At 32.6% G+C, this 20,585-nt stretch overlaps 2 protein-coding genes across 2 annotated transcripts; both read right to left on the reverse strand.

Moving 5' to 3' along the window:
- Nucleotides 1-3,904: 3,904 nt before the first annotated feature.
- LOC128164760 (cholinesterase-like) lies at nt 3,905-6,558 on the reverse strand. The gene is made up of 3 exons (XM_052828751.1): nt 6,429-6,558; nt 4,573-6,107; nt 3,905-4,381 (listed from the first exon to the last, which is right to left on the reverse strand). Exons 1-3 carry the CDS (start codon nt 6,453-6,455, stop codon nt 4,180-4,182), a joined length of 1,764 nt encoding a protein of 587 aa, XP_052684711.1. The 5' UTR covers nt 6,456-6,558; the 3' UTR covers nt 3,905-4,179.
- A 7,447-nt stretch (nt 6,559-14,005) lies between these two features.
- LOC128164763 (acetylcholinesterase-like) lies at nt 14,006-17,440 on the reverse strand. Its single transcript, XM_052828757.1, has 3 exons — nt 17,266-17,440; nt 15,337-16,871; nt 14,006-14,847 (listed from the first exon to the last, which is right to left on the reverse strand). The coding sequence occupies exons 2-3, from the start codon at nt 16,869-16,871 to the stop codon at nt 14,646-14,648; spliced, it is 1,737 nt and encodes a 578-aa protein (XP_052684717.1). The 5' UTR covers nt 17,266-17,440; the 3' UTR covers nt 14,006-14,645.
- Nucleotides 17,441-20,585: the final 3,145 nt, after the last annotated feature.

Here is a 20,585-nt window from a genome sequence, read left to right on the forward strand (position 1 = left end):
AGAAAATTGTACCTTAATGCGCTCAATTTTACAAATAAAAACATTCAAACATTTAATTTGTCTTCCCCGTTATAATTTAACTTATGGCGTAAACTCGTATAACCTTACTCACACTTGATTGCTGAATACGTTTGAATGGAAAATGTTGTCACATGACATGTTAAAGAGCTATAAAAATCAATGTATTGACAGGCATATAACTCTATTTTACTAAGGCCCACCCATTATTTTCATTTTTGTTCTAAAATAACAAATGGCTACAGACCAGGATAATTTTCCGCTGTAATGTTTTCTTAGGAATAGCGATAATGCCTTTATCCTTGTAACAGAAGTGGAAACTGTTTTAACGGTGTCGTTTTAATTTACTCGTGTCTGAAAAACTATCAAAATTGATGTAGATTTCATATTATTCATTGTATCAAGAGGCCCCCCCCCCCCCCGAGAGTAGTTTCAGCATATCATTCTTTAATTTTTTTGAACAAGTATTTAACGTTTCATAAGATTATAAGCATTATAAGCAAGATACAGAGCTCACAATTCTGCTAGGCGTGAGTCATAGTTTGTTCACATGAGTTTATTACATTCATCTTAAGATTTTCAACTTGGTATTTCCTATTTAGCATTTAAAATGGAAACAAAAAATGGCCTCAGATCTGTGTACAAACGTAGAATTGTGAGCAAAGCTCTGTATCTTGCTTTTAATTCGAAGCTTAACACCCACATATGGTTATTAGATAGAAATTGTAAACAATTGAACATAAGAAACATGTACAATTTATTTTTCAAAATGAATCATATATATACCTACATATTTCCGTTAGCGATATAAAACTCTATTTAAACTGAATAAACTCGAGAAAATGCTGAGCATCTCAACAAAACACATTGCATTAATCTACCATTACGCAAAAGATCATACCGAATTACCAATAGAATGAATTGTGTTACAGTACTTTGTTAATACACCAAATTTTGCTTAATTTGTGCAGGTAAACAGTCAATTGTCTGATTTACCGAAGTCTTTGTTTGATTTAATACGTAAAAATTACAAAATACAGGCGATAGTTCCCAGGTTACAAAGCATAAATGATGAAAACGAAACGAAAATCAAAACAAGCTAACACCACCGTCATATGTGAAATTGCCAACGCATTGAAATATTTAACCTCAATTTACTTCACAAAATCGGCACCAATGTTTTTTGCATGTTTCAAATATTCCCTTCGTACACGAACTGTCACACAACAAACAAATTTATCTTTGTCAGATCGACCTGTTTATCATACGTCATGGCTGCCTGGTTTTAAAAGTATGGAATTAAACATGAATCATTAAGTTTCTTCTTAAATAAGTCCACAAACCCGTTATGCTTTCCCATTTTACTAACTTGGAAATCAACAATCGTCAATAAATTCCAAAATTCGCTTTGTTGTCTATCAATATTTACAGCGAATACAAATATACCGGTGTGTAACATCCTGAAATTTCAATGACATTGGTTGATTATTATCGACGTAAATTGAAAAATCTCGATCTGCCCAGGCTTTTATTTTGTCATGTTTTTGCCGGCCCGGATTTGCCTACCCATTTTATCAAGACTCGTATGGAATACCGAACCCAAAGCTATAAACTGATTGAAACACGCCTTTCCTTTACTATTATTTTAGTGATAACCCAGATTTATCCATATAGATTATTTATGTTAAATTACGTTGCATTTGACTCAGTAGTTCTTAAGAAGAAGATTTTTAAAAATTCGCCCCATTTTTTTTTTTTGCAGTTTCAAGGTTTTCTCCGCTTTGAATAAAGATCGGTCTTTTACTTCTGCAATTTATATTTGGCTTACCATAAGAAGGCTTTGTGCCAAATTTGGTTGAAATTGGCCAAGCGGTTTTAGAGAAGAAGTTCAAAATGTAAAATGTTCTATCAGCTTTCAGCTCAGGTGAGCTAAAAAAAAAATGAACATCACCCGCATATGGTGTTTTTGTCTGTTGGTTAATTTGATACGCAGGGCATGCTCTTCGTATGAACAGTTTCTAAGGCGAGGCAAGCTACTGACAAACAAGATGATAAAATAGGACTATCAACAGTATCGTTTGAAGTTATCTTTTCGTAAGTTCTATGGTCAATACAACGATCTTGTCAGCAAATACAATCTTCCACTGGGTCGCGTGGTGACTGACGTTTTTCATACTTATTGTTAGACCATAATTTATCACCTCATTGTCTACGGACTTTTCTGTTTTTTTCCCGATCATGACAAATAGTACACGGCGGGTGCGACCGCTCAGCAGAGGTTGCTCACTCCTCCTAGGCACCTGATCCAACCATTATCTTTTTAGGGGTCCGCTTTTTGTTGCTCTGCTTTGAACTTGTATTTCGTTTGATGGATTTTTGAGATAATTGTCGGTTTGTTGTTGTTATTTTTCTTCTAATCTACAGAAGGCTCTTTCTTCAAACGTACAAAAATCCAATGGTATATGTATACTCGAGCAGTGCAGATGTACTTCATTTCTAGAGTGTACTTATTTTAAGATAAAATAGGATCAACCCATAGTAAAATCCTCTTCATGAAGTGTTTTAAACTTTATAAATGATACTTAAATGATTTAACTCTATAAATTGTTAACCGAGATGAAATATCTTGACATATTATCACCAATCTTTCCGTAAATACATTTTTTTATTTCCAAATTTTTATTCATTTTTAATAATTTTTATTTTCAAAGTAAGAAAAAGCATGCGAATATTCATGAAATTCCACACTAAGATGAATAAATATAATTTGTCTGAAGAATGAAGAAAAAATATATAATTTTTAGTGCCTAATTCATTGATACAATGTATTACATAACTGGAATACATATTTTTTTGTTTTCATTAGGTTTCTTTTTCTCTATTTTTCTGTATTATTATTTTTTTCCCTTGACATTTTATATGTCTTAACACTCATATACCTCAGAGACAGTACAACAGATTTTTATAAAATTTTCATAGATAATAAAGAATATCAAGATTTTTAATCACGTACATTTTTGTTGATGAAATCACTTCCGTTTAGCCGATATATTCGTTTATCTTTTTAAAAGGTGATTTTGTAGCACTTTTTCTCAATAACGATTAAGGATAGAAAATTGAAATTTTAAGGAAAGATAGATTTCAGAATTTTTGAGTGCTATCAGATGAAAACATGATCGTTTGGCACTTCCGATCTGCTAAACTTTTTTGGAAAAATGTGTTTTAAAACATTTTCAATTTAAAAAAAAAAAACGATTTTTTTCCATCAAAATATGTTTTAAACTTATCAAATTTTAATATGAGCAGGTCGTCCGTCACTTCAAGTCGTCACCGACAGTGATTCCAAACTTTCGATTTTTGGAATTTTAAGGCATATCCGTTTTGTAGACATTTTTATACTGAATACAAACTAATACCGTTTTAAAATCGGACAACGCATTGCAGAGATATTGAAGTTTATAAATTAACTTTTCCGGAAATCTTAATTTAGCAGGGTAGGTCCAAAAATTGGTTTAAATGGAAGTTAATTGAGTAGCTCGTACCAAAAGTCAATATTTTGATTTAACCCTATCATTAATTTATGATCGAACGGAAGACCCATTCGTTGCTCGCAACGAGATTAGGTCTAGTATTTCTTTGATTTTTATCTATTTGTGTTTTCAAAAAGTTAATTGTTATAAATCAAATCGGTGAGGGTTTTTGTAATAATACAATTGACTTTTTTATAGAAAAGATATCTTTTTCTGATTATAAGAAATATACACCTCTATATCTTTGCATTTAAAATTATCAATTATAGTTTATCTTACATTGAAAATAATAAGATGTTGAACAATATTAACTGTCATACCGTTAATTGCCAATACAGGATTTAACAAAAAGAAAGTTAAAATGCCATATTTTATAGGTCTTTGGTTCCATCTACAAAATATATGAATGCTGTATGAATCTAAATTTAAAGAAAACATTTAAAAATATAAAATTTTTAAAATGAAATGCTAACAAATACTTTTAGCACATGATATCACCATTGTATTATATAAACATAATATTATCGAAAGGCCAGCTGTTTTCATCAAACCTAAAAATGAATGCAAACAATTATTTCTGGCGCAAGACAGCGGTTTCGAACATTCAACATCGTAATACATCAATCTAACATTATCCAACAATAGGCAACGCACAGCTGTTTTCATCACATCTATGTTGAAATAGATAAGGTACTTTGTGATTCCAGAAATCGGTATATCCCCTTCTATAATTTGTTTCCAAAGATATATTTGAGGCTTGCAAGTTCATAAATGGGTGGCCTGTGCTAGCATCAAACGACCCCCATTCCGGCAAACTGGGACCATTTGGATTCCTGATTAGATATAAAGACTTTTTTTTATTAATTTGAATGTAGAAAACTTAAACTCGATTGCATTTGAAAGCATATATATCCATTTCAGTTATGACAGAAACTTGTTTATGAGAATATTGAAATAACATTTCAAAAAATACCTGTTACTTTTCGACTTGTTCAAAAAGGAATGGAATAAAAATTGAATTTACCCTGTTTTAGCAAAGTTGGTCCAGTACGATCTCATTTGGTCGACTAAAGCATCAGTCTCTTTTGAAAAATTCGACACTCTTTTCATTTCTTCATAAAAGAACATGAAAAAAATATCCGATGCGTGTGCCGAACCCCTATACCATGATGGAGCATTTGGATTAAGAAGAGGAAGTTCTTCAGAAAACACAAACTGATATGTTGTTGATCCTTGGACACTATTCGAGTGTTGTTTCAAAGCAAGAGTTGCAGGAGCGACGAAACCAGCATCTGCATACATATGCAAAAACATCCGAGCTTGTTCTTCATTATCATTTGTAACAGAATACTTCTCGCAAATTGCCGCTGAAACATCCCTGCTGTTGTTATATAATGCTTTTGAAAACACAGGTATAATGCTCTCACAAAATTCCCGAGTAGGTAAACCTTCACTGAAATTTAAATTTAACTTTGACTGGAAACTAGGTGATAGGCCTAATGTAAGAGAGCCATCATTATCACAGGTTCCGATCATCATGTCCAAAGACTGGAAAAAGTTAAACTCGGATGAGGTACGATCTTGAAGCAAAATGTTTGGAGTTTTGTGGAACAGTTCTCCATCAATAGCCGGAGCAAAAGGTATATCTACCATAGAGTCAAACCCTAAACCTAGGAATAATTGGTCAGATGCGTTGACAAGATCCATAGCATCTACAGATTGCAAACATTCAATCAAATTTTGCTCATTCTTTATTCTATCTTGAGAACAACCAACTATTTCACCAATTTCGATTGTATGTTTTGCAGATTTATTTGGCAAAGCCAAATGAGAATTAGCAACTCCACTTTGAGCAATAACTCTATGGAATAGACCTCTGTTACTAGGAATCAATGATTGTAAGGACACGCTCATGCCTCCTGCAGACTCTCCAAATATTGTTACGTCTTTTGGATTCCCTCCGTAATCTTTGATGTTATATCTTACCCAGTTAAGAGCAAGAATTTGATCCCAAAGTCCCGCGTTGCCTTTTGCCTTATAATTGTTTGATTGAAGAAATCCGAAAATTCCTAGTCGATAGTTAATAGTTACCACAATAACATCACCAATCAAGGACAACAGACTGCCATCGTAAGTTCCTCCAGAACCAAAGGCAAATCCTCCACCGTGGATCCAAACCATCACTGCTTTGTTATTGGAAAAAGATACTTCATTGGGAACGTATATATTTAGCTTCAAACAATCCTCGGTTAATCCTGGATACTTGGTTGTTTGTTTTTTAGACTGGTAGCAAACTGGACCTAGTTTTGTTGCGTTTAATGTTTGGGACCAGGCCCCAAATGGTTGCGATTTTTGAAAGCGAAGATGACCAATAGGAGGTTTACCGTAAGGTACGTCGAGAAACTGATATACAGTTCCTTTATTTGTTACTTGCTGCAATCCTATTATGTTTCCCAGCCTAGTTTGGATTTCCACTTCGTTAGGCTCTGTCGAGATTACTGTCATCAAATTGGCTAGCAATGTGATCGCTATTAAGGACGAAGAAGATCTACTTGTCATCTGGAAATGCAAACGCAATCGTCTATCAAAAAATATAAAAGGTACCAAGAAAAACTGTCACTATATACATATGATATATATAAAGGACACCAAATAGTAGATATATTTTAATACGGGAAGCCTACAATGAGATGCAAATTACAATTAACTATGCTTTAATGAGTAAAAGGTTAGATGCAATCAATTGTTTTGCATAAAACTATTATAGCAAATGAAAACGTTTATGTGTTTTTCGAATGAAATGAAAGTTGTATATCAAATATTATTAAGAAATTTCATATTTTCAAACAAAATGCTTAGAACAATAGATATAGAACTTACCTTAAATATAAGTTGTTGGATACTCATTCCGATGCTTTATCTCGGCAACATTTTGAATACTCCTAAACACATTAAAGCCGATAAGGAAATAACTCCAAACAAATTCTGATTTCAGTAAAGTGTGTTTGCTTAGCAACAGCAGGTATAACAAAGATAAGGAACTCACAACAAAGGTTACCTTGACATTGAGTACATGTACATGAGAGGCTTCACATTTTAGTTAAAGACATTATATATTTATTTTTAACTTCAACTAACGTTGTTGTTTCAAATCATCAAATCACCGCAAATAAGACAAAAACGGTTATATGTGTGCGAAACCCTTTAATTAAAAAGCTGATCATTATATCATTTTTAATCATTGATAAAATTTATGTCTATGTCCGAGTTTTTTCTAAAACAATTAAACAGATTTAAAACATAACCACTAATTGAACTAGGGTGCAAAGGAAATATGTACTGTCACATTTAACTGTTCTACTATACGAACCCGATCTAAATTACATGCACAAGTTATTTAAATAAATTCATTTGTTGGGACGTAATGCTCATGTCAAATGTATATCTAATATTGCAAATACCATTCTTCATAACGAAAGATTTATCATTGCAATACTTTTTATGGCGATATCATCAAAAATCATCAAATATCAATTGAATTTTATGCGTATAAACAATACAATTACGTAATGGACATGTAATATATACATGTACATACTTTTCATACGTACATTCATGCATCGCCATCAGATATTATTTTTCTTTAGATAAAATGTAAGTGCAGTTTGAACATGGTTCAGTATTTTTATTATTATAATATTTTTATAACATTTTTGTGACGTCGTCTTTTACCAAATCAAGTTCAGTAATTCTCTTATTATCCTGAATCACGATAAAAACGATGCTTTATTTTTAACCTGTCCTTTAAGTTAAGGCTTTAAATATTTTTTTCTGGCAGCCGCCAAAATATAAAATTTATCAATCTTTCTCTTTACTAAATAATAGCTGTCTTTCGTTGAGGTTAACAGTAGAATTTACACTGAACAGATAGGGATGTCACCAAGATTTTTGGTTTTTTAATGTACCTTAGAAAACATTCAAATGTACTGAATTTAAAGGGCGAAGACATGGGGAACACGATACTTATGTTTGTAGGAAATTCATTATATCTACAGATCCTTTTTCTGCTTTTATTACTTTTATCTTATAAAGCGAATGGGTATACAATCCATTGCCCATATCTTTTCTAACAACTGCCACAATATATCTGACGGACACAAAAATGAATTATGTCACCTCTTTTTTATTTCTAATTTCGCGGCCATCAAATAATTATTTTCTGCATCTTTACAATATTTTGGTGGTCGCCAGATATATAATTTTAAATGACACCAACAAACTACACTACCTTCCTTGCTCCCTTTGGCATTCAAGATATGTTTGCAAATGGGTTTTTTTAAATTAACATGATTTTTTCCAAAAGTTCTCGAAACCTACTGAGCACATTATTAAAAACAATCTCTAAAAATCGGGTTGCAGGTGGAGGAAATGTATTCAGAATTTGCATACTGATTCTACATAGTGCATCATATGTATTCCTAAATGATCTAAACATTAACACATGTATCTTTCTCTTTACTAATCAATAATTGTTTTTAGTTCAGGTAAACATCAGAATTCACCGAACAGATTACGATGTTACCAAGATTTGAATTGTTGACTGTAACTGAGTAAACATTTAAAATAACTAAAGTTGAAAGGACGGGGACTTGAAGAACACGAAACTTGTGTTGGTAGGATTGTCATTATATTTATAGATCATTTTACTAGAGAAGAGTCATGTGTGAAACCTTAATCGAACAAGCATTTTGAGAATAGTGCATAAAAATACAAGTTCCCAGTCAGCAACTGAAATTTAAAATGGAATGTCGAATGAGTGCTTGAAAGGTTTTGAGAACTCAAAAATAGAAAAAATTCAAGAACTAACCCGATTTTAAAAAGAAGATCGTTTGAAAAAGAATTTTTTCATCTTCTTTCGAACGATCTTAACGAAACTCGAACTTGATATCTATATTATCATTATAAAGCTGCATGGAAAGCTTTAAATCAATCTCTTTCTTTGAACCATGACGGAAACAAGTCTGGAAAACTAAGTTCAGAAAGAGTGACTGACAGACAGAGAAAGATGGCTTCAAAGACTATAGCCTCAATCATTCCGTCTTAAGACGACTTACAGTACAGGCAACGCGGATCCCGTATTGGCCCGCGTTACCGTCGCGGTATTTTTATCGTTCCCGCGATACACCATCGCGGTTTTTGATCGCGGTATGGATTGCGACCGTGATGACACCGCGACGGTGTGATTTACCGTTATTCCAGCTGCTGCTTGTTGTTGTTACTTTACCTGTACTGTACATTACAGGCAATGCGGGTCGCGTAAATCCATGTCAAATATGCGACTTCAGATTTAAGCATAACAGCTGCATTGTAAATAAATTGTGGTCCATATTATTATCAAATTAATAAATTGTATTTATGAAATAGAATTTCATGAAATCGGAAACTACATTCGAATTACAACATAACATGATTATTACGCTATTAAATTTTGTGATGTGTAAATAAGAACACATATCTTTGTATTTGACGTGCTTATTTCAGTTATTATTTCTATTAATTGATAATCCTGTTTTTATAACAATCTTAAAATTGAATGTTTTCATTGGATGATCAATGCAGAGCAATTTCATCTTCTCATTTTATAAGTTGACACGCATAGCGCCGTAAACTGTCAATACATGTGTATGTTTGAAATTGAGAAATGCACAAATGTCGGGAATCAACTGACAAATCTATTTTTCCATTCAATAATAAAATTATCATTCATGTATAAAGTTGGTGCTGCGTTAAAGCACATGAAATCATAAAGTGTTATGTCAGTATGCGTTTCCTGTGTATACATATAAAGTTTAAGCCACGATCATTTTCTTTGTATACATGAAGTGATTAACAAACTCAGGGTAGAAAACGACATGCCCTTGAGGGTTTTCACACCTATTCACGACAAAGGAAAAAGTCTATATCGCGTACGGCTTCGTCTAATCGCACAACACCTTTACAGGAGAGAGAGAGAGAGAGAGAGAGAGAGAGGGGGGTGGCTTTTAGGCGTAATTTAACGTACACTTATGTGAAATATACTAATATCCAGTATTCATAAAAGTACACTGTGATTGAATCCATCATGCAATTTATGATTTGAGTCCACGTGCTGCACCTGTCAATCAAATCAGCCCGCTAGCTCTACCACGTGTTCCCTCCATGATAAAGTTTCGTTCTATTAGTTTTATATTTAATAAAGAAAATAAGAATCTAACAGTTAAGTTTTTTTTACAATGTTCGTGATGCTTGATTTACTGTGTTTAGAAAGTTTAATTCGTTGTGTTTTTTCTCTCTCTCGTTTAGTTAATAATTGAGGTTTTTTGCGGGAAGGAACATCTTAAAACACGTTTAGCGGTTAACAGGTCTAGGCAACCTCCGTTTTTGGAGGATAGCTCAATTTCAAGATGGCTGCTGATTTTTACCATACATGGAAAGTCACTTTGCATTGTGGGTGAAATTATCCTCCATTTTTGGAGGATATCATGGGTATATTTCAAAGGCTTCGTGCATATCTTTAACAGTTAAAGAACGCAGTAAAATGAATCAATTATTTGATATAACTATTAGTAAAATTGTTTGATATGCATGTACAATTCTTCTTGGTCAATCGTTACACAGATTATCGACCTGCCTCAGTCCTGTGTATTCTGTGCGTTCAAGCGTAGAGTGATTTCCTGTCAGTGCGATGGTTTCACACCTTTGTGTAAAAGAATTGGGACTAAATTCAAATAAAGTTAACTTCGACAGTCATAAAGCTTTATATTCAATAAGATTACATGTACATGCACACATAAAATGATATCAATACATTTACTGAAATGTTTAAATGTTTTTTTATCGGCATGAAATACTTTTGAAACATGTTCTTAATTTCTTTGAAATGTGTAAGAACATAAGAACGGTTTTTAAACAACATTTCCTTCTAAAAAAAATTATCTAGTTATTCTGTTAAGAGAGAGGGGGGGGGGGAGGTCGGTCGCGAGCGAACGCTAACCTCCGTCACTGCGGGTAGTTGGTACACCATCACGACAACATGACAAGGGATACCCACAATATCTTTCGATTACATAATTTTATGCAACTCTGGGTATCTCTAAGGCTCCTTACTCTCTATTTGTTACAATTCAGTTCAGAGAGATACACGTTAATTTGATTTTTCGCATTACGATGGGGCGTATTCGAAGGTGGCAAAGAAGTTGATGAGCAAGGAGAGGCTTCGCACTTAAAGATTGTCGTCGTAAACGTAACGCACTAGAAAGTGGGAATCCTCGCGCAATGACAAACGACGAGCCATATTTAAAGAAACGCAACACAAATTCACTAAAACGTGAATTCACAAAAAATGTTCCTTACACGTAGATGACCTTGTAAGAAAAGAACGGAACCTGCTAAAATTACCTGGGTGGTAATTTTATAGGAAGCCCTAATTTTTAATCACTTGCTCATCATTAGTTAACACGCATAGATTTCAACAACAAACAATACAAATGTAGGCGGACCAATTAATTGTTAAAAAAACACAATCACACTGCGTACACATTTATAATTTATTGGCAATTAAAATCATTTCATGATAATTTTTAATTTAACGACCTTCTTAAAATATGATATTAAATTCAATACTTTAATAATTTATTAATATGAAATTCGAAAAAAAAGTAAAAAATACTCCAAGTATTTCGATTATAATCTCTGTCAAAATCTGGTTAAATATCGTCATTAAATATAAAGAAACATGCAATTTATTTGTCACTCGGGGAGATAACTCCCGCTTGTATACGATACTTTTCCATCGATAATTTTACCGTGGCGGGGACAGGTAGATGATGAGTTTACCGTGATGGGAACGCGGTATACCTGTCTCACCTGGCCGATCACCTCGATGTGTTTATACCGTGACGGGGCGCGGGAAACACGGGATCCGCGTTGAGGTACTGTATTGTAATTTACTACTGACATATTGATTTCATGAAGAGACGTAACAAATATGCACTCTCATCCTTGGTCGTTCTAATTTGCTTTATTTCCAGTAATGATGTATTTCATTATTGGCTTTACTATGGCATGAGATGATAATGTAACAAACAATATTCAAAATCAAAAGTCCGCAGGAAAAATACAAAAAATGAGCAGAGCAAACACCGACCTCTAAAACAATAGAGTAAGGATCAGGTGCCATGGAGAATTGAGCCGTAGTCTGGAAAACGGAGAAGTCCGTATACAATTAGGTGATTAATTATGGTCTAACAATAAGTATGAAAAACGTCATGCAGCATGCGACCCAGTGGAAGATTGTAGTTGCTGACAAAATTAAGGTCGTTGTATCGACCTTAGAACTTACCAAAAGATGAAGTAGCTTGCCTCGCATTACAAACTGTTTATACGCGGAGCATGCCCTTGTGTATCAAATTAACTAAGAGACAAAAACTCCATATGTAAGTGATGAAGGTATATTGCTACATATGTAAGGGAATTCTTAAGTATCCACATTTGATTTACACTGCTTTTTTAATTTACTGTTGCATCCTACTCTTGAAGATTCTCCTTCTGCTGTTAATATATTGGTAAGAAGTAAAGAAAGGGGTTTTGTAGAACATTTAATGGAACCCGCTATGTAACATGCTTGTAAAGATTTTTTTGTAAAGTATCATATATAGGTGTACTTCAAATTGATTTTGGATTTTGGGAATATTGAAAATATTCAAAACTGACTTATAATTTTAAAGAACTTCCACCTTGGAAAGAGAGCTATGAGTATAAGTTTGACTGCCACTTGCAGAATTAAATCCAAGTTTTTATAAGATACAAATTATATAATGAGACTTACAAAAACTGTTTTGTCATCGGGGATCAGTACAAACTTGAATCGGTTAATGCGAGATTTTAACATGCATCAAGCATTTCTGTCCATCCTGACTTCGTGTCACTATCTCAAAAAATAAAATGGTACATTTCGGGATAGACTGTCTAACTTCCGTATTGTATCAAATACCATATTTTTGATATATAGAAGATAAGTATATTGTGTTTTTTTAAATTTGCATTATCAACGAGTTGAAATGGTGTATATATTCGCGAGGCTTGCCGGGCAAATATAACTATCTCAACGTGTTGATAAGTTTCAATGAGTTCTTAGAGCTAAATCACTTAAATGAATATACTTAAGACTTGAATTTGTTGTCATTTACAAAGTTGCGAATGCTCGTTAGTTTGAATTGCCTCAAACAAGAGACAATTGTTTATGGTTTATTGAAAAACTACTAATAATTTGAAGGTAAAAATGGTTATAAATAAGATGGTTACTGGATGTGAAATAAAAGTCTTGTGAGGCTTATTACAGTAAATTTTTGTGTAGGATAGAAATATATGTACATCCAAAGCGTTCTGTTTTCATCCCTTCGTCCGGATTAACTTTATGATAGCCCGCTTAATTTGCAGTTTTATTTATGATAACACACTTAATGCGGTTTCCATTAATTTTTCATTTTGAATCTCTGACAAAATCAGTTTTATTTTTTTTATATATAGTAAGAGTAGTGATGTGGAAAATCTTTAAAATCTAATTCACTGAAGCATTGAAGCAAAGGACTGTGTCAAAATTTGTACTGACCATAAGTATTTGATAAAGCATCTACCGTTGATAAAGCAAAAGCGTGGGCTTTCTAGTTGCAATCCATTTCGGACCAGCCTGTACGTAATTGTTAGTAGTTGTATCCAATTAAATATCAGAGAACTGTCTACAGTTAATCATTTACGTTCTTTTTAACATGAAAAGGGAGGTAAAAAAAAGTGTCATAGTTTTCAGTCATGTAATTGGTTCGATCATAACAGAGCATAAGCCTTTTTAGAAACTTCATTTTGGTCATAATGAACTATCGACCGGGTATATTTGGTTTCCCGTAAGTGCAAAACGTGGACAAAAATGTTGGAATTTGGGATCAAATGTTAGCTTTAAATTGGATAAATCCTCGTCAGAATTTCATTTCACCTGAAATGATGTCTGGCAACTGTGACGAGGAAGGATTATGTTTTATTTGTCTACTAGTTTTATTACATGAGCAGTACAGATGTAATTAATTGTAGCGTGTAGTATTTTAAAATAAAATAAGAGCAATACATAGTACAATCCTCTTCATGGAGTGTTTTAAACTTTATAAATGATTATAGGATGTTTTAAATGAATAAATTGATAACAGAAAAACTAATTATTTTGGCTCATTGTCACCCATCTTTCCATAAAATGCGTCGTTTATTTCCAGGATAATCATTTTGGTTTTCAAAGTAAAAAAAAATCATTGGTTCTAAAATTGAAGAAATATATGAAGTTTTAGCTTTGTTTAATTCAATTAAATTTCATAACGGCTATATATAATTTATGTTTCTTTTATTGTTATCTTTTTGTGTCTTCAAAAAAGTACTTGTTATTAATATATCAAATTGGTGAGGGGATTTTGTTATATGGATGATAGCCTGTTCCCATAATATGACTCCTTCTTGAATATTTTGACTAATAATCTTTATGATATTTTTTTCAATTAGCAAGTAAGTAGATTTTAATAAAATCTAGTAAGATGCCAAAGGAATAAATAAATCTTATTTCACTCGTATATTTGAAGATTGAACAGAAAGGCTAGGCTAAGAAATGAGCAGTTCTAATTTGTTTCAAATAAGGAATATTTTTTAAAATATTGTTTTCAAGTTTTACCTTCTGCTCTACTTTACAAACTATGTTTATTAAAACTTTGCATGTGTCAAAATTTTTATAATTTTGCATTAAAAGTTATAAATATAATTTATTTCGTTTGATGCATTGTAAATAAGATGACACTATTTACTTTCAAACAATTATAATTTCAATCACACTTGTTAACAAACAACAGTCGAAAAGACAAAATTTACAGGTCATTGGTTTCATTTACAAAATTTATGGAGGTTGTATGAATCTTTTATGAAAGAGAAAATGACAAAAGTAAATCTCTTTCGATAAAATGAGACAAAATACTTCTTGTGCATGACAGCGGCTTCAAATCTAATACATCTAAATAAATAAGCATAACATTATAAAACAATTGGCAAAGCGCAACTGTTTTCATCACAACCACGTTGAAATACGTATGGTAGTTTTTTATTCCAGAAATCGGTATATCCTTTTCTATAGTTTGTTCCCAAAGATATATTTGAGACCTGCAAGTTCATGAATGGATGTTCTTTGCTATCATCAAACGACCTCCATTCCGGCAAATTTTGACCATTTGGGTTCCTGTTGAGACATAAAGACTTGTTTATCTTTTATTAATTTGATTGAATGCCAAAAATTGTATAATTTTCTACATAATTCCTTTCAAGCCGTAAAGTATGGGTTAAAGATTATTCAAATCAATAATGACGTAATAATAGTTCTAGAAACCAAAAAGACTCTATGGAATCATTTACTAGATCTTGACATTAAGTCTAAAACCAGAGCAACTAGACCAGTACATGCAAAATGTTCAGAAGAGGTATCATTCACATTTTAATTGTTTCGTTTTGTCCGATTATTTTTCGATTACGTGTTATAAAATATTCGATTACAATCGATCATAGGACTAAATGCGTGTAATTGATTAATAATCGTTTACACGAAATAATTCACATGTGTAATCGATTATTAATCTTTTATCATTAATCGATTACATTTTTAGTAATCGTACCCATGCCTGCTTACTATTCAACTTTTTCAAAAAGAAATAAAACAAAAAATAGAATTTACCCTGTCTTAGCAAAGTTGGTCCAGTATGATCTCATTTGGTCGACTAAAACATCAGTCTCTTTGGAAACATTCGACACTCTCTTCAATTCTTCATAAAAGAACATGAAATACATATCTGATCCATGTGCCGAACCTTTATACCATGATGGAGCATTCTTATTAATAAAAGGAAGTTCTTCAGAAAACACAAACTGATATGTTGTTGATCCTTGGAGACTATGAGAATGTTGTTTCAAGGCAAGAGTTGCAGGAGCGACAAAATCAGCATCTGCATACATATGCAAAAACATCCGAGCTTGTTCTTGATTATCATTTGTAACAGAATACTTCTCGCAAATTGTCGCTGAAACATCCCTGCTGTTGTTATATAATGCTTTTGAAAACACAGTTATAATGCTCTCACAAAATTCACGTGTAGGTAAACCTTCACTGAAATTCAGATTTAACTTTGACTGGAAACTAGGTGATAGGCCTAAAGTAAGAGAGCCTTCATTATCACAAGTTCCGATCATCAAGTCCAAAGATTGGAAAAAGTTAAACTCGGATGAGGCACGATCTTTTAGCAAAATGTTTGGGTTCTTGTGGAACAGTTCTCCATCAATAGCCGGAGCAAACGGTATATCTACCATAGAGTCAAACCCTATGCCTTGGAATAATCGGTCAGATGCGTTGACAAGATCCATAGCATCTACAGATTGCAAACATTCAATAAAATTTTGCTCATTCATGATTCTATCTTGGGAACAACCTACCATTTCACCAATTTCGATTGTATGTTTTGCAGATTTATTTGGCAAAGCCAACTGAGAATTAGCAACTCCACTTTGAGCAATGACTCTATGGAATAAACCTCTGTTACTAGGAATCAATGATTGTAACGACACGCTCATGCCTCCCGCGGACTCTCCAAATATTGTTACGTTTTTTGGATTTCCTCCGTAATCTTTAATGTTATACCTTACCCAGTTAAGAGCAAGAATTTGATCCCAAAGTCCCGCGTTGCCTTTTGCCTTATAATTGTTTGATTGAAGAAATCCGAAAACTCCAAGTCGATAGTTAATAGTTACAACAATAACATCACCAATCAAGGACAACGGACTGCCATCGTAAGTTCCTCCAGAGCCAAGAAAAAACCCTCCACCGTGGATCCAAACCATCACTGCTTTGTTATTGGAAGAAGATACTTCATTGGGAACGTATATATTTAGCTTCAAACAATCCTCGGTTAATCCTGGGTATTTAGTTGTTTGATTTTTAGACTGGTAGCAAACCGGACCTAGTTTTGTTGCGTTTAATGTTTTGGACCAGGCCCCAAATGGGTGCGGTTTTTGAAAGCGAAGATGACCAATAGGAGGTTTACCGTAAGGTACGTCGAGAAACTGATATACAGTTCCTTTATTTGTTACTTGCTGCAATCCTATTATATTTCCCAGCCTAGTTTGGATTTCAACTTCTTTAGGCTCTGTGGCGATTACTGTTATCAAATTGGCTAGCAATGTGATCGTTATTATGGACGAAAAGGATATCCTTAACATCTGGAATTGCAATGGGTTTAACTATCAAAAATATAAAAGCTACTACCAAGAGCTATTTTTTATGTACCAAAAGGCAACGAGCGGTAGATATATTTTATGTGGGGAAACATAGATCAAAATGCAACTTTGGTCGAACGGACTAAATCAAATACAATAAAGTATAAAATATAAAACAAAGGCACATTAAACATCCTATCTATGAATGTTCTGTCAAATAGTAAATGCAAAAGATGAATTTCAAACTAAATAGAAGTTGCCTTACAGCCAGTTCAGAACTGATCCCATAGTTTAATACATATAAGCTGAGAATATTTTAGTGGAATCATTGTTTACAAATTAATACATGAATTTTTAATTTTTGATTAATTCTAAGGAGTCAGAATATACTGCTTACCTTGAATATAAGTTGTTAGATATTAGATATAAGTTCCAGTACTAATGTTGCTTTATCTTTCCAACAATTTAAAGACTCTTTAACACATTTAAGCCGATAACAAAATAGGGGCCTACTTTCTGTAAGAGTACGTTTGCTTAGCAACAACATGTAGAACAAAGATAACGAACTTAAAATTAAAGGTTGCCTTGACATTGAGTACATGCGATGGTACAAATTTTTGTTTTCTACTTTTTCTACTTCAAATTATTGTCAATTTAAAGTTAAACTATAAAATAGAACAACCTTTGCTATAATTGATTATCAGTACGCTATAATACGCAATAAAGAAAGTTCATCATAATCTGAGACGTTATAAATAATTGTAAATGAAATAACAATATCCCTAAACGTATATAAAGGAATAAAGCAGATCGGACGAGACTCGTTACATATCATGTGACTTTATGTATCGCCAAATTCTCCCATTTCGGTGGAAACATAGCAATCGGAAATGTAATCCGTTGATTATACAACTTGCAAATAAGGTATTCTCATGATTGATGGTGATTGGCGTATAACGTCACGTCGAACATGTTTACCGAATTTATGTCACGTGACAGGCGTGGCACAGACGAGTAACATTATGATAGGTTAAGCAAGTTCACACCAGGTAAACAAAATCGGTCTACAATATGGAAGACCTGAACATTTGCTTTTTTTTAAGTTTCATATAAGTAATATAACATGTTTTGTATTATTTTCATATTCAATTTTTTTAATTAGGAGCATTCATATTTTATAAACGTCTTATTTCTTATATCGAGTGCAAGGTCAAATGTTACATAACGTATTGGTCATGATGAGATACTGTGGAATTATCATTGTTCGTGGGGGACCAATATTCGTGCCTTTCGAGAATAACCCTTGCCCACGAATTTACATCCTTACAAACGTATATATATACATTTGTTTAATATTTGATAAAGATATCCTGAACTTTCTAACAACAAAATTACGTCCCCACGAACCAGAAAAAAAATTTAGCTACCCACGAACATTGATTCCACACAAAAAAATGGATCCACAGTATTGGGTTTTTTTTTTATTCTAGGTGGTCTCCATTGATAGACGGTCAACACCTAACTTAATCTTTGATTACAAAATAATATTCGGACTAAGCACTTTGGCAACTACGTGTAATTAAACATCAAATATTTCATGTACGTGATCAATGTTTGAGTAAAGATAAGAATGATGAATTTTGACCAAGTTTATTATTTTAGGTCTTTCTGATATTGGAATTTGGCAATGGGTTAGTTTTAATTAAGATTTAAAAACATTGATCATAGGCGGACCACATCCTGTCAAGTCACATGGGTACTAAGAAAGTTAACAAGTTTGGTAACGTCATGGGAACCGGTTCTTGGGTATAAACCGGCCATCCACGCCCTGACAACCTCAGTTGCGATTTATTCTCATTTAAATTATAAAATTACAAAACTTGTTTTGTTTTCTTTTTAGGTACGTATGTTTAATTCTATCTTCTTTGCGTTAGTAGTATTATTTGTAAATTAACGCAACTGAGCTGAAATATTTTGTAATATAACTATAACACAAACAATTGCTACAGTTGAATGTTTTGACACACAAGAAATAATTCCCTTTCATTTCCCGGGATGTGTTCCAGGTAATGCAACAGAAACTAGGCCAAATTAAAACATCAAAAAAAAAATTCCAATAACGTTTGATTTGGAAAAAACTCTTAATTAAATGATACTAAAAAGTCGGAATTGCAAAAATATTTAATGGATTACAGGGATTTTTCTGCAGTTGATTTATCGGAATTGGGGGGAAACCGTTGGGAGATTTATTTTTAACAAAAAAGAATCGCATGATGTTTTACCAATTTGTATGCCTTTTTATCCTCAACCCCCTCGTTTACAGAAAGAATTTGATAGGCAGATTCGGGAATGTTTAAAAATGATTTTGTGGGGGAGTCAAATAGTGAATATCATTCCCGCGGCTGTTGTTAAAAAGTTGGAAAATATTGATTCTGTGTAGATTATCGCATATTAAATAGAATTATTAAAGCTTTATCATTTTCTTTACCCAGACTTGAATGTGTTTTTTACTCCATAGCAGAAGCTGAATTTCAATTATTTTTTTCAACCTTTGATCTGGGTATTGGCAATGGGTCCTAAAATAAAACAAAAAGCAGCGTTAATCACTCAAAAAATTATTTATGAATGGAAAAGACAAGGTATGGGATTAAAACACAGTTGTGTTTAATTTCAAATGACAATGTCACAATTCTAATGGGTTAACATTGGAAAAACATGTTGGTTTATGTTGATGACATTCGTGTCTTTTCAAAAGATATTTGATTCTCATTTACAACAATTTAAAGATCTTTTTGGTCGTTTGAGAAATGTAGATTTAACCTTAAACCCTACAAAATGAAACTTTGCAGCCAAAGAAGTTCAATACCTTGAGTATCTTATTTCAAAACAAGACATTCGGGTTGACCCAAATAAAACAAACAATTATTGATACGTTTCCTTTTCCTTCAAAAGATAAAAGATATTACATCATTATTTTAGAATGTGCAATTACTACAGGCGTTTCGTTAAGTTTTTCAACATTGATTAAACCTTTAAACAAACTGATGCGAAAAGATGAAGATTTTTTTGGGACAGAAGATTGTCATTTTTTTTTTAAAACTTTAAAAATAAAATAAACATCAGCCACCATTCTCGCTTACCCAAATCAGGAATGGTGTAATGGTAATTTGTAATGGTAACTGAGTGTAATTAATTACAAGTTTTTATGCAATTGAAAGTAATGTGTAATTGCCCAAATTTTCAATTACATGTAATGGTAATTTAATAAATTACGTTCAGAAAAGGTATGTTATCCCAATTACTTTTCAATTACTTTCAATTTCACACTTATGTGCATGTTAATATTAAGCTGTCCACTAACCATTGTTCCCCACAATATCAATGGTACAAGGTCAAGTTAGAAAGACTAGTTAGAAATTATTTACCTATTATTATATTTACCATACTTAATATTTTTCAAACTAAAATTTTTCAGTGATTCAATATGTATTCATAAGTTTCCCCAATTTAATTGAGATCATGTATTTGATGATTTTCTTGATCTTTTTTTTTTCTTAGGAAAAATACCTATTTCCCTTCTTATTGGAATTATTAATGTGTCAATTATCATTGAATCAGTTTAAAAATAACTGATTTATTTACAAACCAAAAGAATTTTATCTAAATTAAACTATTTATTAAACTATTAAGTAGTGTTTTGTAATTGTAGCCTTAAAT

This window comes from Crassostrea angulata, chromosome 10 (assembly GCF_025612915.1).
Source record: "Crassostrea angulata isolate pt1a10 chromosome 10, ASM2561291v2, whole genome shotgun sequence".
NCBI lineage: Eukaryota > Metazoa > Mollusca > Bivalvia > Ostreida > Ostreidae > Magallana > Magallana angulata.